Source organism: Anabrus simplex, chromosome 1 (assembly GCF_040414725.1).
Source record: "Anabrus simplex isolate iqAnaSimp1 chromosome 1, ASM4041472v1, whole genome shotgun sequence".
NCBI lineage: Eukaryota > Metazoa > Arthropoda > Insecta > Orthoptera > Tettigoniidae > Anabrus > Anabrus simplex.
Genome location: NC_090265.1, coordinates 138,390,770 through 138,405,152, shown reverse-complemented (window position 1 = coordinate 138,405,152; position 14,383 = coordinate 138,390,770). Strand labels below are relative to the sequence as shown.

The following is a 14,383-nucleotide window of genomic DNA, read 5'->3' as shown; positions in this document are numbered from 1 at the left end:
CAAACGCGAGTATAGGCGTAAGTTTAAGAGAGACGTGTACGAAATACGCAAGTGGCTCTGTGGAATGCGCTCTGTTTGCCCTGTTTATTGTTCAACAAAGAAAGAAGTGTATGGAATTCAGCTGGGTGCACAGACCTTGCTCATTTGAGTGCAAAAATAAATAAAAATGAAAATTCTCATGTGTCCGTCTCTGTGGTGTAGTGGTTAGTGTGATTAGATGCCACCCCCGGAGGCCCGCGTTCGATTCCCGTATCTGCCACGAAATTTGAAAAGTGGTACGAGGGCTGGAGGTGAGGCCGCCTGGGCGAGGTACTGGTCATCCTCCCCAGTTGTATCCCCCGACCCAGAGTCTGAAGCTCCAGGACACTGCCCTTGTGGCGGTAGAGTGGGATCTCTCGCTGAGTCCGAGGGAGGGTAAACAGATAAATAAGAAGAAGAAAATTATATTGCACAAAAAAACGTGAGTATTGAATTCTCTATACTAGTGTTGTCTATAATTTCCAAGACGAGAATAATTAACATGTGATACAGTAGAACCCTGATTAACCGAGATAATGTGGAGACTATTGGGGTCAATTCGGAAACAATTCTTTTAAAAATTCGACCGTTATATGCGGTACACATTATTTCTATGCTTCTCGTCATACCCAGGTGAACTTCGTGCTATTTGAAAACCAAGAATAGTGCTCGCATCCTTCAATGTTCGCAGTGCAGTAAAGTTATTATGAATTTTACTTTTGTTCTACACTAACACAGCCGGCCCCGTGGTATAGGAGTAGCGCGCCTGCCTCTTACCCGAATGCCCCGGGTTCGATTCCCGGCCAGGTCAGGGATTATTAACTGGATTTGAGGGCTGGTTCGAGGTCCACTCAGCCTACGTGATTACAATTCGGGTGCTATCTGACGGTGAGATGGCGGCCTCGGTCTAGAAAGCCAAGGATAACGGCCGAGAGGATTCGTCGTGCTGACCACACGATACCTCATAATATGCAGGCCACTGGGCTGACCAGCGATCGCTTGGCAGGTCATGGATTTGGTTTTGTTTACACTAACAGCCTGGTGAACTTCGTGCTATTTTAAAAACAAAAATAGTGCTTGCATCCTTCAATATTCGCAGAGTAGTAAAGTTATTATGAAATTTACTTTTGTTCCACACTAACAGATTGGTCTAGTATAAAATTTACCCGCGGTTAAAGGGGTTCTACCATATTATTTGTGATAAAGGAACCGTACAAGGAACTTTTAGTGAAGTGATTTAGGTACCTATGTTACTTTTTGCTAATTTGAGACATGAACACAAATGTTGTTGTGAACCCCCTAAAAATTTTGTCACGAGCCGCCACTGCTTGATGCCATTTTTTGGGTATAAAAACACTCATGTAAACTGAAACTGGCCATGGAGACGAAATTAAAGTTAGGACCAGATTGCCAAAGTCCACTAGGCAAATAATAATAATAATAATAATAATAATAATAATAATAATAATAATAATAATAATAATAATAATAATAATACACTCAGTTGCTCACCCAATCTAGTAGAAAATAAAATAGAGTTTCCCAGCGGAATACGGGGAACTGGTGGAACGATCCTCCAACCTCACTCGGTATCAGCGCTGGACTGAAGACCGAGTTAATTTTTTAATTTTTTTCGGGTGGTCCCCGAAGTCCGCTCCCCCGCGTGACCATCGACTCAATCTACATGGCCTCCGACATGTTATTATTTCTAAGAAGAAAGAGATAGCAGGGAAGAGTGGGAAGTGATACAAGGAGTATCTGCCGGTTTCCGAGTTAGACTCGCTACCACGGCCAGAGTTTGTGTTGGTAAGGTGGTGTTAAGGTGTGGTATTGAAGTGTCAGGGGAAAACCACATACGTAGAACAGATAAAGAGCCTACATGTAAAACCTGACATCTTGTGATAGCACATGCAAGGATGTGGGCTGGAAAGATCCAGTGGTTGTGTTAGTTGAGAAGAGGTATCATGCACCAGCCAAGAACCGTCGTCTCGCCATTTCATCTGCCTGGGGATCAGTCCGTCTGGGCACTGCCTTAACTAGCGCGGGCCTTGCCGGCTGCGGAGCCATGCGTCTAGTACCACTAGGGCCTGCCGCACAGCGCCACCTCCTTGGGGTCCTTCGTACCCAGTCTCCGATCCCGGAGAATGAGGCCAAGCCCGCCGGGGCGGGGGCCTCCTGGAAGGGGGTGGGTCATGAAGCTGGGCCTCCTTCCTCTCTGCCCGCGACATGGTCCGGTAAATGGGGCAACTGCGATGGGAGGCCGGGTGGCCCTCCGCGCAGTTGGCGCACACCGGCGCCTTCTTACGTGCTGCGCAGGCCGTGTAGTGGTGATCACCCCAAGAACGGTTGCACCTCACTAGGAGCCCACACCTCTCCTGCCGGTGGCCCCACCTCAAACAGCGGAAACACTGCAAGAGCTGCTGAGGGGGACGTTTCAGTCTCACCTCATTGCCGTTACCCGGTGGGGTCCTCTCCTGGTTGGCTCCTCGGCCCACTGTTGTCCTGGGAGCAATCGTGGGTTACGGCTGGTCGGCCCGCTCCTGGTGGGCCTGCATCTTCCTTTTTATCGTCGTCCGGTCCCAGGGGTCTCTTCTCGGCAGGGGAAGAGGCCTTGCCCTGGTGGCCGTGCTCCCGGCCTGCGTTCTCTGTCCTGTGAGGCGCACGTTGATGTTTGCAGCTCGACAGACACGCTGGCGGGCCGGGCCTGGGTAGCAGCCTCCGAACACCTGGGGGCGTCCTCCATTGCTGTGCTGTCGTCCACCGTCCTAAGCGCCTTCCTGGATTGCGCCCGGGTGGTAGGCCCTTCCTGGTAGGACTTGATCTGCGCCCACTTCGACCACATCATCGCTGGCGGCTTCGGGACCTCGGTCTGCGTCCACCTGGCGGAGCCAAACCGCTCTGCCTGGGTCGCACAGTGCGGCTCCGCGGGGCGGTGCGCACCACCTGGGTGGTGGCATCGTTGGTCTCCGGCTGGGTGGCTTGGACTAGGTCGGTATTAATCGCCCTATGCCCCAGCCTCCTTGGCGTCTGGGTAATGTCCTCCCTGGTCTCCGTCTCGGCCCTCCTCCTGAGGGCGCCGGCGTTCGTCCCTGGCACGCCGTCCCTCCCTGGTAGGCGGATGACCTGGAACAGAATAGAGAGCTCCTTCTCTGCGTCGCGTATCCGCTCCTGGTCGTGATGCCTGATGATGAGGCCTCCTGGTAGGAAGCTCTCAACGGACATGGTCGCCGAGATGATTCTGCCTGCGTGGCGAGGGCGCCGCATTCTGTCCAGGACCAGGCCCCTTTCACAAGATACAGGGCGCCCCGGCATGTAGTACACGAGCAGCGCCTCGTACCCCGGGTCCGTGTAGCCCTCGGAGAAGAGGAAGCCTTTAGTGGGGTCGCACCCGTCCCTGTACGGCTTCATCTCCACCTCGATCTCCAGCACCTCCTCCCCCAGCTCCGGTTCAGGTGCCGGGGTCTCGGGCTCGGGTTCCGTCTTCTTCGGGTCCGTGCTTCTTTCCGGCGCCGGTGGAACTCGACTGAAGAGGTCTCGGAGCAAGAGCCCGAACTCCCTTGCACGTTCCTCGGTCGTCTTCGGTTCCACCTGGTTGCCCTCGTCGATGTCCGCCGCAGTCCACCTGAAATAAATTTCCTGAAAGAGAAAGCGAGCAGTGAAAAGTGCTACAGCTCAGACAAAGCTCTTTCGGAAGTGTACCAACAAGTACAGTTGCCTGACTAGTACTGGGAAATTTCAGATCACCTGGCGAGGAGAGGGAGAGCGAGTAAGAGGAACACGTCCTTCCACTACGGCAGTCAAGCTCGTCCTCTGAAGACCGAGGTTGTTGTTTACTTGTTTTCATTCCCCACCCTGAAGGGGTGGGGCGGGCCACCTAGAGTGTGTCGCCCTCTCTCTGGCCAGGAGAGATGACGGGGTTGAGAATAGGGAGATGGGTAAAGCGCGGCATGAATAAGTGAAGGAGATGAGAATAAAGAACGTGTAGTGCTTTAGTGACATATTTACAAATACAGATGTGCTATGTGCGAGGTGTGGAGTTTAGAGTGGTGTACTTGGGTGGAGATGAAAGTTTAGAAGTTGGAGGGTAGCGGTGAGATTACAACGGGAGGTAGTGAGGAGACGAAGGAGTTCGAACGTCGGAAGGGGTGTAGAGATGAAACTTGTCGGGGAAGGGGCGGACAGACTGGTTGACGAGGTTCGAAGGGAGGAGGGGTCGGGAGCGACGAGACGTGTTTGGAAAGGAATGGCGAAGAGGTAGGGGCGGTGAACGAGAGGGTTCCACTTTATACCGATGCCGGTAGATAGTTGCTCCGTTTTGAATAAGATGGTGTACGTCGTAGGCAGTTGGAAGGTGTAGCCTGACCAGGTATGTAGGACCGGAGGCGTTCTGGATCCTGGGCACACGGGCGGGCGGGGACGCCAGCTGCATGAAATTCCCGGAGTATTTCCCGTGCTGAGATTGTAGGGTCGATGTCGCGAAGTACACAGCTGGGCATAGCTGTGGATGATGGTGGTAGCTGCGTTGGCGATGACAGAGACTCGGCGGTTGCTGCGGCGTCATCATGTGGAGATGGTGGCGGTGGCGGTGCAGCTGGGGAATGCAAGACGCTCGTAGGGGGTTGCTGGGGGATAGGTTGTGCGGGAAGTGAAGTAAGAGGAAGGGATGATATCATTATTGACGAAGGATGGCAGGTTGTTACAGTAGTGGGGGGAGGGGGTATGGGAAGTGGTAGAGACTGAAGTCGCAATGGTGGTGGTGGTGGTGGTGGTGGTGGTGGTGGTGGTGGTGGTGGTAGTGGTAGTCGTGGGGGAAGTGGGAAAAGGGGGCAATGACTGTTGTTGCGACGTCCCGGGTGGAGAATCAACTTCGGCGAGCAGAAGAGCAGGATCTGCGTTGAGCTGGGCGGCGATGTTCGGAGGAGTAGGCTCCACTTGGTAAAAGCGTTGGTAGATAGTAACGCCGGTGTCGAGGAGTCGGGCCACATCGTCCACTCTGGGGATATACAGAAGAACCTCTGATGACCGTAATCCAGTAGTGCAGTCCAACAGCCTGCAGACATCGTAGATGGGAGCGCCGGTTGAGCGGAGTTCGTGATAGATGTCAGTATCGGTGAGAGTGGGATCAACACCGCTGATAAGACAGGTATGCATGGTGGTGTTGGGAAGGCTGACCTCCAACTAGGTGCCAGCCTATATGTTTGTCTTGAGGTCGGCTGGGTAGTGAGTATAGATGAAGGCCACCCGGCCGAGCAAAATATTTGAAGGTTCTGCGACGGAGAGTATGAGTCCGCTAACGAAATCGATGAAGTCCCAGACCGAGGGTTCGGGGGACGAATGGATAGGGCAGCAAAAAGTTCGTGAAGAAAGCGCACATGGCTTTGAGAAACAGCTGATAGTGACGTAGCGCGTGACGTAACCCAGTGGTAGTTCAGTATGCAGCAGATGTCCATCAGTTCGGGCGATAAGCGAGGCAGCAGCGAATGTACAAGACTGATTCCATGAGTGTTGGTAGCGGAATGTATAGCAAGACAAGCGGAGTACGAGAGAACAGCGGTCTAAGTAGGCGAGTGGCCGATACAAGTTGACGCCTGACGGGCGACCTGAGCGTCTGGGGCCCTGCCTGTGAGGAATTCTAATGCTAAAGACGACACACACCCAGACTCCGAACCACTGGAATTAACCAATTAAAGTTATAAATTCCACGACCAGCTGGTAATCGAACTCGGGGCCCCTTGGACCAAAGGCCAGCACGTTAACCATTTAGCCATGGAGTTGGGCCTCTCAAATTTAAGGCGGCCGACCGTCGTTAAGTGACTAGGGCCTCAGCCGACGTACATACTATCCCAGTGGTGGAGAATGATTTGAGACTAGCACTGTTGAAGTTGGGTGAATTTGTTGGGAATTATGACATGATATGATAACAATAGGATTTCAAGTTGTATTGACTACACCAACTTTATTTCGAAAAACAATTAACATGGGATATGTTCTTTACGTCGACATTTACGGTCACGACACAGCCCCGTTCGAATTGTTTTAGAGACCAGTTTTATATAATTTCTATCATACAAACTCCCTCGCGTTAGCCGCATCAAAGCAGCATCAATCTTGTAGCTAGTGTGTGTTCTACGTTCACAGGACGGCGACCAAGACCCCGAGGAAGCAAGATCATTGGAGGACGAAATGCACGTGTTGGAGAGTTTCCTTACCAGGTAAGCTCAACTACTACACTTTCGATGTTGTTTATGTAGCACTGATAAAAAATGAGGTAGTTCTCAAAGTTATAATTCAGTAAACCCTGCTTTGAATGGACCCTTGATTAAACGGAAACTTGTGTTAAATGGAAATATTTGACTGTCGCGTGATTGTAGTGGTGAAACACGTGTTAAATTCCCTTCATTAAACGGAAACTGTCCGCCTCTATGGTGTTGTGGTTAGCATGATTAGCTACCACCTCCAGAGGCCCGGGTTCGATTCCCGGCTCTGCCATCTTCGAGATGGTTTTCTGTGGTTTCCCACTTCTCCTCCAGGCATGTGCCGGAATGGTACCTAACTTAATGCCACGGCCATTCCCTTTTCCTTGTTTATCACTTCCAATCTTCCCATTCTCCCACATGGTCCCTGTGTGGAGGATTAACGATGCCTTTATTTTCTCTCTGTGTGAATTCTTTGTATCTTCTTTGACATCACTATGTTTTTCTCTTGGTACGAAGTGAAGTGCAATAAAGAAAACTTGTTTATATATACGACATAATTGGGTGCCGAAACCCGCCCCGTGAAGTTTAGGGAAATATGGAATGAATTACGGAGATACACGAACACGAGACGACAAGTTTGAATACTTTCACTAGTTGACTTCAGAATTGGCGAAGAAAGTGAACGAAACTGTCAACATTTCTTATTAAACGACCTTCACAGCACGATCACATGGTGCTCCGCCACGAGATATCAAGAACGCTGATAAGTATCCAAATTACCTATTTGAATTACTTTGAGATATTATACGGGAGTTATTCATTGAATGTTTGCCAGTTAAGTGTTGATTTGAGGTTGTATAGCTAAATGCTGGATTCCTTTATTTGCGAGAGAGTAGCCAGTAATACTGAAGGAAAAGAGCAGCCATCTTGTTTTCTTAGATACAATGAGTGCTAAAGGAATCTACGAACGTATATGTGACTAGTGCTGCTATCTATCGGATACTTATAGCAACATAACCAACAAGAACTTCCTTTGCAGTCTCTTTAAAGTAATATTTCACGAGTATGGCAGACGAGAACGGAGATAAGGCGTTAATATTGATGAAGAGAAAACGAAAGACAGTGCGAGCAAACATAACCAAATTCAGTAATCACATTACAAAGGCACCGTCAGATGCAGAAATATATCACGAATATAACCTGACGAGATTGCAAGAGACCTTAGATCAACTCATTTTCCTCGATAATGGCTTTCACGAACTTCTATCAGACGCTGAATATGACGCAGACGTCATAGAGTGTGAGAAATACATCGAGGTCGCGAAGCGCGCGATATTTAATTCGACAAATTATCTGAGTCGTTCGGAAACATGAATCTTGACCCTTCCAGACCTTTATCCGCAGTACCAGAGCCATCACACTTATCACGCACTCCGTAAAATTACCCACTATCAAACTAGAACCATTCGCAGGAGATGTAGAAAAATGGTCCCGGTTTTGGGAGCAATTCCAGTCAGCGGTAGACAACAACCCGACCATCAACACTATCGACAAACACGTCTTCCTTCATGAATACCTGGAGGAAGAACCTAAGGAGCTAATCGATGGCATAGCGGTGACTGCAGACGCATACGAGGAAATAAAGAGGATTCTTATTGGACGATATGGCGATAGGAACCGCATCATCCAGGCGCATCTGGATTACCTGGAGATCATGAGACCAGCTCGCGATGCTACGCCCGACGCCCTCAATCATACTTATATAGAATGTAATAGACGTATTCAGGCTTTAAGGGCATTAGGGGAAAACGTCGACCACTACGGGAGAATGCTAGCCCCCAAACTGCTACGTGCATTTCCGGATGATATCTGTAGAAGGTGGATAATCTACGCGAAGAGAGAGAAGATTTCCGAAGAACACATAACTAGGCTTATGGATTTCCTCAATGAAGAAGTGGAGGGCGCAATGACGGTGCAGAAAATCAAAGGAGACAACTCCATCTCAAACTCATATTACCCAACTGTTGCTGCCTTGCAAGTCACTACTAGGACGGGCCAAACGACCAAGAAGATGAAGACGTCACCTTTTGGCGTTTTTTGCGAAGGGAAAGACCATTGGGCTCGAAATTGTACCAAGATGATAGATGTCAAGGAACTCATAGACAAGCTGAAGTGTACTCAACGATGCTTTTTATGCCTAAACAGAAGTCACACCTTGAGAAACTGTGGCAAGAAGAACAAAGTATCCTGCACTAAATGTAAGGGACCACATCACATCTCCATCTGTGAAGGACAAGTGGGAGTAATTGTAGGAAAAATAAATGTTAGCATGCCGAACTTGACATATCTCCGAACAGCTCGAATTTGGGTAATCGGACCAACCGGTCTTCGGAAAAGAACACGTTGCATTCTGGACGCCGGAAGTCAGTCTAGCTTCATCAGCTCGGAACTGGTAGATGACAGGAGAGATCTGTCAGTCACGGCATTTGAAGCACCAATAAGTACATCGGTGACTCGCAGATTGGCCAACTTCAGCATAAGTGGAATGTGGACGAAATATTCCGTGCGAATCTCGGCATTCGAGAGAAGGAACACGTACTCACCACACCCAACCGTCCTACGTGACATCCAGATTCTATCACGCCTTCACAAATTGCAACTAGCAGATCCTCAAGATGATGCAGACGATCTGATGATTGAGGTCCTGATAGGAGGAGACCAGTACTGGCAGGTTATGAAATGGCGTATGGCTTTTAGTGCCGGGAGTGCCCAAGGACAAGTTCGGCTCGCCAGATGCAGGTCTTTTGATTTGACGCCCGTAGGCGACCCGCGCGTCGTGATGAGGATGAAATGTTGATGAAGACGACACATACACCCAGCCCCAGTGCCAGCGGAATTAACCAATTATGGTTAAAATTCCCGACCCTGCCGGGAATCGAACCCGGGACTCCTGTGGCCAAAGGCCAGCACGCTAACCATTTAGCCATGGAGCCGGACACTGGCAGGTGATGAAGGACGAACAGCCAATACGCATCTCGAGTTCCATGGTACTTCTTCCCTCTAGGTTTGGTTGGATTCTTAGTGGGAATAAGTCTGGTACTACAGTGAATCACGTGCCCGTAAACCACGTCAGTATCAATGAAGAATTACTATCTACTGAGGACAATCTACGCAAGTTTTGGGATCTAGAGACACTAGGGATAAAGGAAGATCAGCAACGAGCACTCACTGCGAGAGAGTCTGCAATCTTGGAAGGCTTTCATGAGTCATTCGAAATAGAAGATGTAAGCAGGGTTGTCTCCCTACCAAGGAAGGAAGGAACAATACTACACTCGAATCGCAAGAACGCTGAGAGACGTTTTGATTCCCTGAAGAACAATCTTAATGGAAACAAACAGTTCCGAGAGGTATACCGCGCTCTAATGACCGGCTACTTTGCGAAGGGACATGTAGAGATAGCCCCCGAGGCTGAATTGGTTACCAACACCTTCTATTTGCCTCACCATGTTATAAAGAAGCAAAGAGACGGCACGACGATGTGGAGAATAGTTTTTGATGCTTCATCTCATGAAAGGGGTTCCCTATCGCTCAATGATGCCTCGGAGGCAGGGCCTAATCTCCTACCAGAAATTCTGGCAACACTACTCGGCTTCCGACTCTACGGACTAGCTTTAATTGGGGACGGAACCCAAGCCTTTCTGCAGTTGTGTCTGGATAAAAATGACACAGACTTAACGTGATTTCTATGGTTTGTAATGGAGAGAGGGGGGGGGGGAAACGGAGATTGGAAGACAACTGACAACACTGCAGTATACAGATTCGCCCGCTTGCCGTTTGGACTTACATGCAGCCTATTCCTTTTATCAGCTACATTACGTGAATTGGCTTCCAGATTTTGTGACAAATATCCCTTGACTACAAAACTGCTAGATGAAGGGACCTTCATGGATGATTTCACAGCCAGTACAGAAGACGAAAATGAAATCATTGCTGTGTACTACGAGATAACATGGCTTCTCCGAGAGGTACAAATGCCGATGTCAAAGTAGGCGACCAATTCAGCACAGTTAAAGGATATATGGAGAGCCGAAGGGTGCGAGGAGAAGAGGGAGACACGAGTTTCGGATGTTAACTGGAACACGCACACGGACTGTCTTCTTTTCGACCCTACATCATTGCAACGCTACCAGAAGAGCCGGCAACGAAGAGGCAGGTACTACAAGCTACAGCAAGATTTTATGATCCGCTTGGTCTCCTGTCACCAATATCGATTACAGGAAAAATCCTGTTCCAGGATACTTGGTGTAGAGGGATAGCATGGGACGATCTCCTACCTATAGACCTAGCAAGAAGGTGGCAAATCTGGATTTCCAGCCTCATTCACTTGTCAGCCATTCAAATCCCTCGATGCATAGGATCTTCTTCTACAACGCTAGAGAACTATCAAGTGCATGTATTCTGTGACGTTTCGGAGAGGGCTTACGGTGCCGTACTTTATCTCAGAGTAGTGGAGAGTAATGCAGTCTCGGTACACTTGGTTTGCAGCAAGAACAGACTGTCACCTATAAAGCGAGTGACCCTCCCAAGACTTGAACTCCTTTCAGCTCTAGAGGGTATACGACTTCTCAAGTATTTCTGTCAGTCTACAGGATATGATATCACGAGGGCAACACTATGATGACACTAGGCTGGATTCAGAACAATCCAAATAGATGAAAACCATTCGTCTCCAATCGTGTCACGGAAATCTAGCAGAGCTCCAATCCTGCACAATGGCGACATTGTCCAGGTGAAGACAATCCAGCAGGTATGCTATCACGGGGATGTTAGCAAAAGAGTTGCAGAGCTCACGATGGTGCACGCATCACGATGGTTTGCCAACGCTCCTAACTCCTGGCCTCAACACTCGGTGTCTACACCACCCCACTCCCAGAGGCACGAAAGAATGGCCAAGTATTAACAGTTAGCACATGGGAAAGTCCCATAGATGCCAGTCGATTCAGCTCTTATGGGAAGATGATTCGGGTCATGGGTTGGATTCTACGGTTTATGAAGAATGTTCGAAGCACGGAGAAACACGGCGGTGAATTAACTGCCACGGAGCTGGAGACGGCGAAACTGCGTTGGATTTACATTGTACAACTGGGAAGCTTTGGTGCAGAACACGCATGTCTACAAGATAAGAGGAATTTCCCATCTAAGTCCAAAATTGCACGCTACAATCCCTTCCTGGAGGGAAATCTCATCAGACTGGGGGGACGCCTGGATCATGCAGACCTGACATCTCAAGAGAAGCATCCACTCCTCCTCGATGGATCCCATCAATTTACAAAACAGTTCATCGAACAGACGCATATTTATCTACAGCATCTGGAAGTGCTGTGAGAACTACGCTCGCAGTACTGGATATATGGAGAGCCGAAGGGTGCGAGGAGAAGAGGGAGACGAAATAGAAGCACCCCTACCTGTGGATTGCATATAAGCCACTAAACCTTTCACGGTCACGGGAGTGGACTTCGCCGGTCCACTTTATGTCAGAGTGGGGAGCATGTTACAGAAATCGTATATTGTACTGTTCACTTGCACCACTACAAGGGCTTTGCACCCGGAATTAACATCGGACATGAATAGTGAAAAATTCGTTATGTCGTCCAGACGCTGCTCCAGCAGACACGGATTGCCTCACATCATCTACTCGGACAATGCGAAGACCTTTCAAGCGGCGAGCAGAGAATTAGCGGAACTTTCTCGGATCTTCACGGAACCACGTACGAGCCAGCATTTTGCCCACAACGGTGTATCCTGGAAGTTTATTGTTCCATGGGCGGCTTGGTGGGGAGGCTGGTGGGAACGAATGGTGGGCACAACAAAACGATGCTTGAGAAAAGTGTTGGGCACGTCTCAAGTGGACGAGGAAACTCTGAGAACAATACTGGCAGAAATAGAAGCCGCCATCAACAGTAGACCAATTACACGAAACGGTTCCAACGTACTGACACCATTTTAACGGGAAATTTCCAAGTTTAGAAAGTGTTTAGAAAATTTTTGGGCACTGTGTGAAAGTCTACCTTAAGCATGGGCGTAATTTGAGCATTTTGACTGGGGAATCAGGGATTACAGGGGGGAGTCCATGTGTCCTCCCTTCTGAGAGAAATTTGCGACAGTAAAATTATCAGTAATGCTCCGTATTAATCACTTAAATTAATAACCAAACCTCTGTAAAGTAAAGAACATTCGTACAAAATTAAAAATGAGATCTAATTCAATTGTATTTGTTACTTTGCTGTCTTTATCCGTAAAAGTAAAAATCAAGCTGACAACATGGACAAAAACCAAAACTGTTATTTATTGTACACAATGAGAAGGTAAAATTTTATTGAACAATAATAGAAATTATTTCTATCACTTGGGTTGTTTTATCCGTAAAGGTAAAAATCAAGCAGACAACATGGACAAAAAAAACTTTTCTTTATTTTACATCTTGTGAAGGTAAAATTGAACAATAATAGAAATTATTTCTATCAGCATTTCTATATACACTAGGTAGCCTATACAATTTTTAACGATCATTTTGTTTCATTGAGCTAAATTAAACAGAGTAACGAGAAACGTACTTCTAAATATGTATTTCAAAGTTTGTAATTTTATGAACATTTGGTATCCGTCGAAATATTGGGGGTAGGGGGCAGCTTACACCCCTTGTCAGCTACTTATTGCACCTATGCTAACTATGCATGGGCAAATACGTCTTCATTCTTTTGTTCTCCAAGTTACACATTAAAGCATACGGATAATTGCCTGTTGTCCAAGCTTTTCACCATTCTCGCGCAATGAGCTGGAGAGGATATGAAGTTAACAAGAGAAGTGGATGTGAGAAAAATTAAATTTATAGGACATTTACATATTCGAGAATTGAACGTGTAACACAATATTGTGAGAAAACCGCAATACTATCGCCTATGTGTTATACATCAAAAGAAAGGTCTCCATCTCAGGATTACTAGAAAAATGCTGTTTATTTCATTACTTCCTTTATTTGCGTAAAATAGTAATTTATTCGAATAATATGATGCTTAGGTCATTGCAGTTAACTGTATAGGCCGGTAGCTGGCTCTATGAAAGTTGTCTCTGCTGATCTTCCTATGCCAGCCCGATAGATGGCTCTGTGAAATCAAGTTATCACCAAAATGTCTCGTCTGACGAGAAGTCGCATGCATGCGGGGTAAGGGGTGCTGTGCATGTGCCAATCTCAAGTCTCAAGACCTGACAATAAGCATCGGTTCTGTCCGCGGTGATTCTTGTGAACTAAGATGCTGCTGTGAAGTTTCAAACGGGTAGCGCAATCGTGCTTTAGCTACACATTCACCGTAAATACTGCGTAATGAATAGTTTAATAATGAACACGCATCTCTTTCAGAACGTTTATCACGACTAATATTTGTAGCTTATAGTGTAGTATCTGTTACTCCTGGCGTACCTACAAGCTGCCGTGACTTCACGTGAGATGCAGATGGTAAGTTGTTGCTCCATGTTGGTTCTAATAAGGGATGATGACAAAATTATAAAATTAGAAGTCATTATAGATGCTTACAAGAATCAAGTAATGTATCTACCTGGGATTGGTTTAGTATCTACTGATAGTAATCTACCTTTCAAATGCAAAGGGAGACAGCTCCCGTTACATCATCCTTTCCCACTGAACATTAACAAAGCACAGGGTCAAAGTTTTGACAAAATAGGCATTTCCTTTCTCGGTGCGTTTTCAGCCATGATCAGTTATATCTGGCATTTAGTAGAGTTAAAGCTGCGAGGGACGTCAACATTATAATTGCACCATATCAGGGTCAGTTCCCCGAACCTGAAGGGTATTTAACAAAAAACATAGTTTACAATGGAATACTAAAGTCAGTCAATGAACAGAACAGTCGAATGTAATTTTACAGTGAGCTCTAGCATACTTTATTAAAGAGATTCATGACTCCTACAACATGCACAAGAAGATTACGATAATTGCCAAGGTTAAAACATTCCATATTTCTAGCCCGATGAGTGTTACGCACGCCTGTAGACGGGCTGACGCGGCCGGTCCATCAGTGCTACGCCCGTCTATAGACGGTGCGCGAAAATTTTAATTTTTTTGAGTTTCCCGGTTCACTTTCGAGTGCGAA

The 14,383-nt window shown here is 47.4% G+C and overlaps 1 protein-coding gene across 1 annotated transcript in view; it reads left to right on the top strand.

Annotated features, from left to right (window-relative positions):
• Positions 1-14,383, top strand: part of LOC136857989 (anionic trypsin-2) — a 204,428-nt gene that overhangs the window by 110,227 nt on the left and 79,818 nt on the right. The window contains exon 2 of the mRNA XM_068225745.1: positions 6,157-6,230. Within this exon, the coding sequence (XP_068081846.1) occupies positions 6,157-6,230 (74 nt within the window). The remainder of the gene's footprint in view (positions 1-6,156; positions 6,231-14,383) is intronic.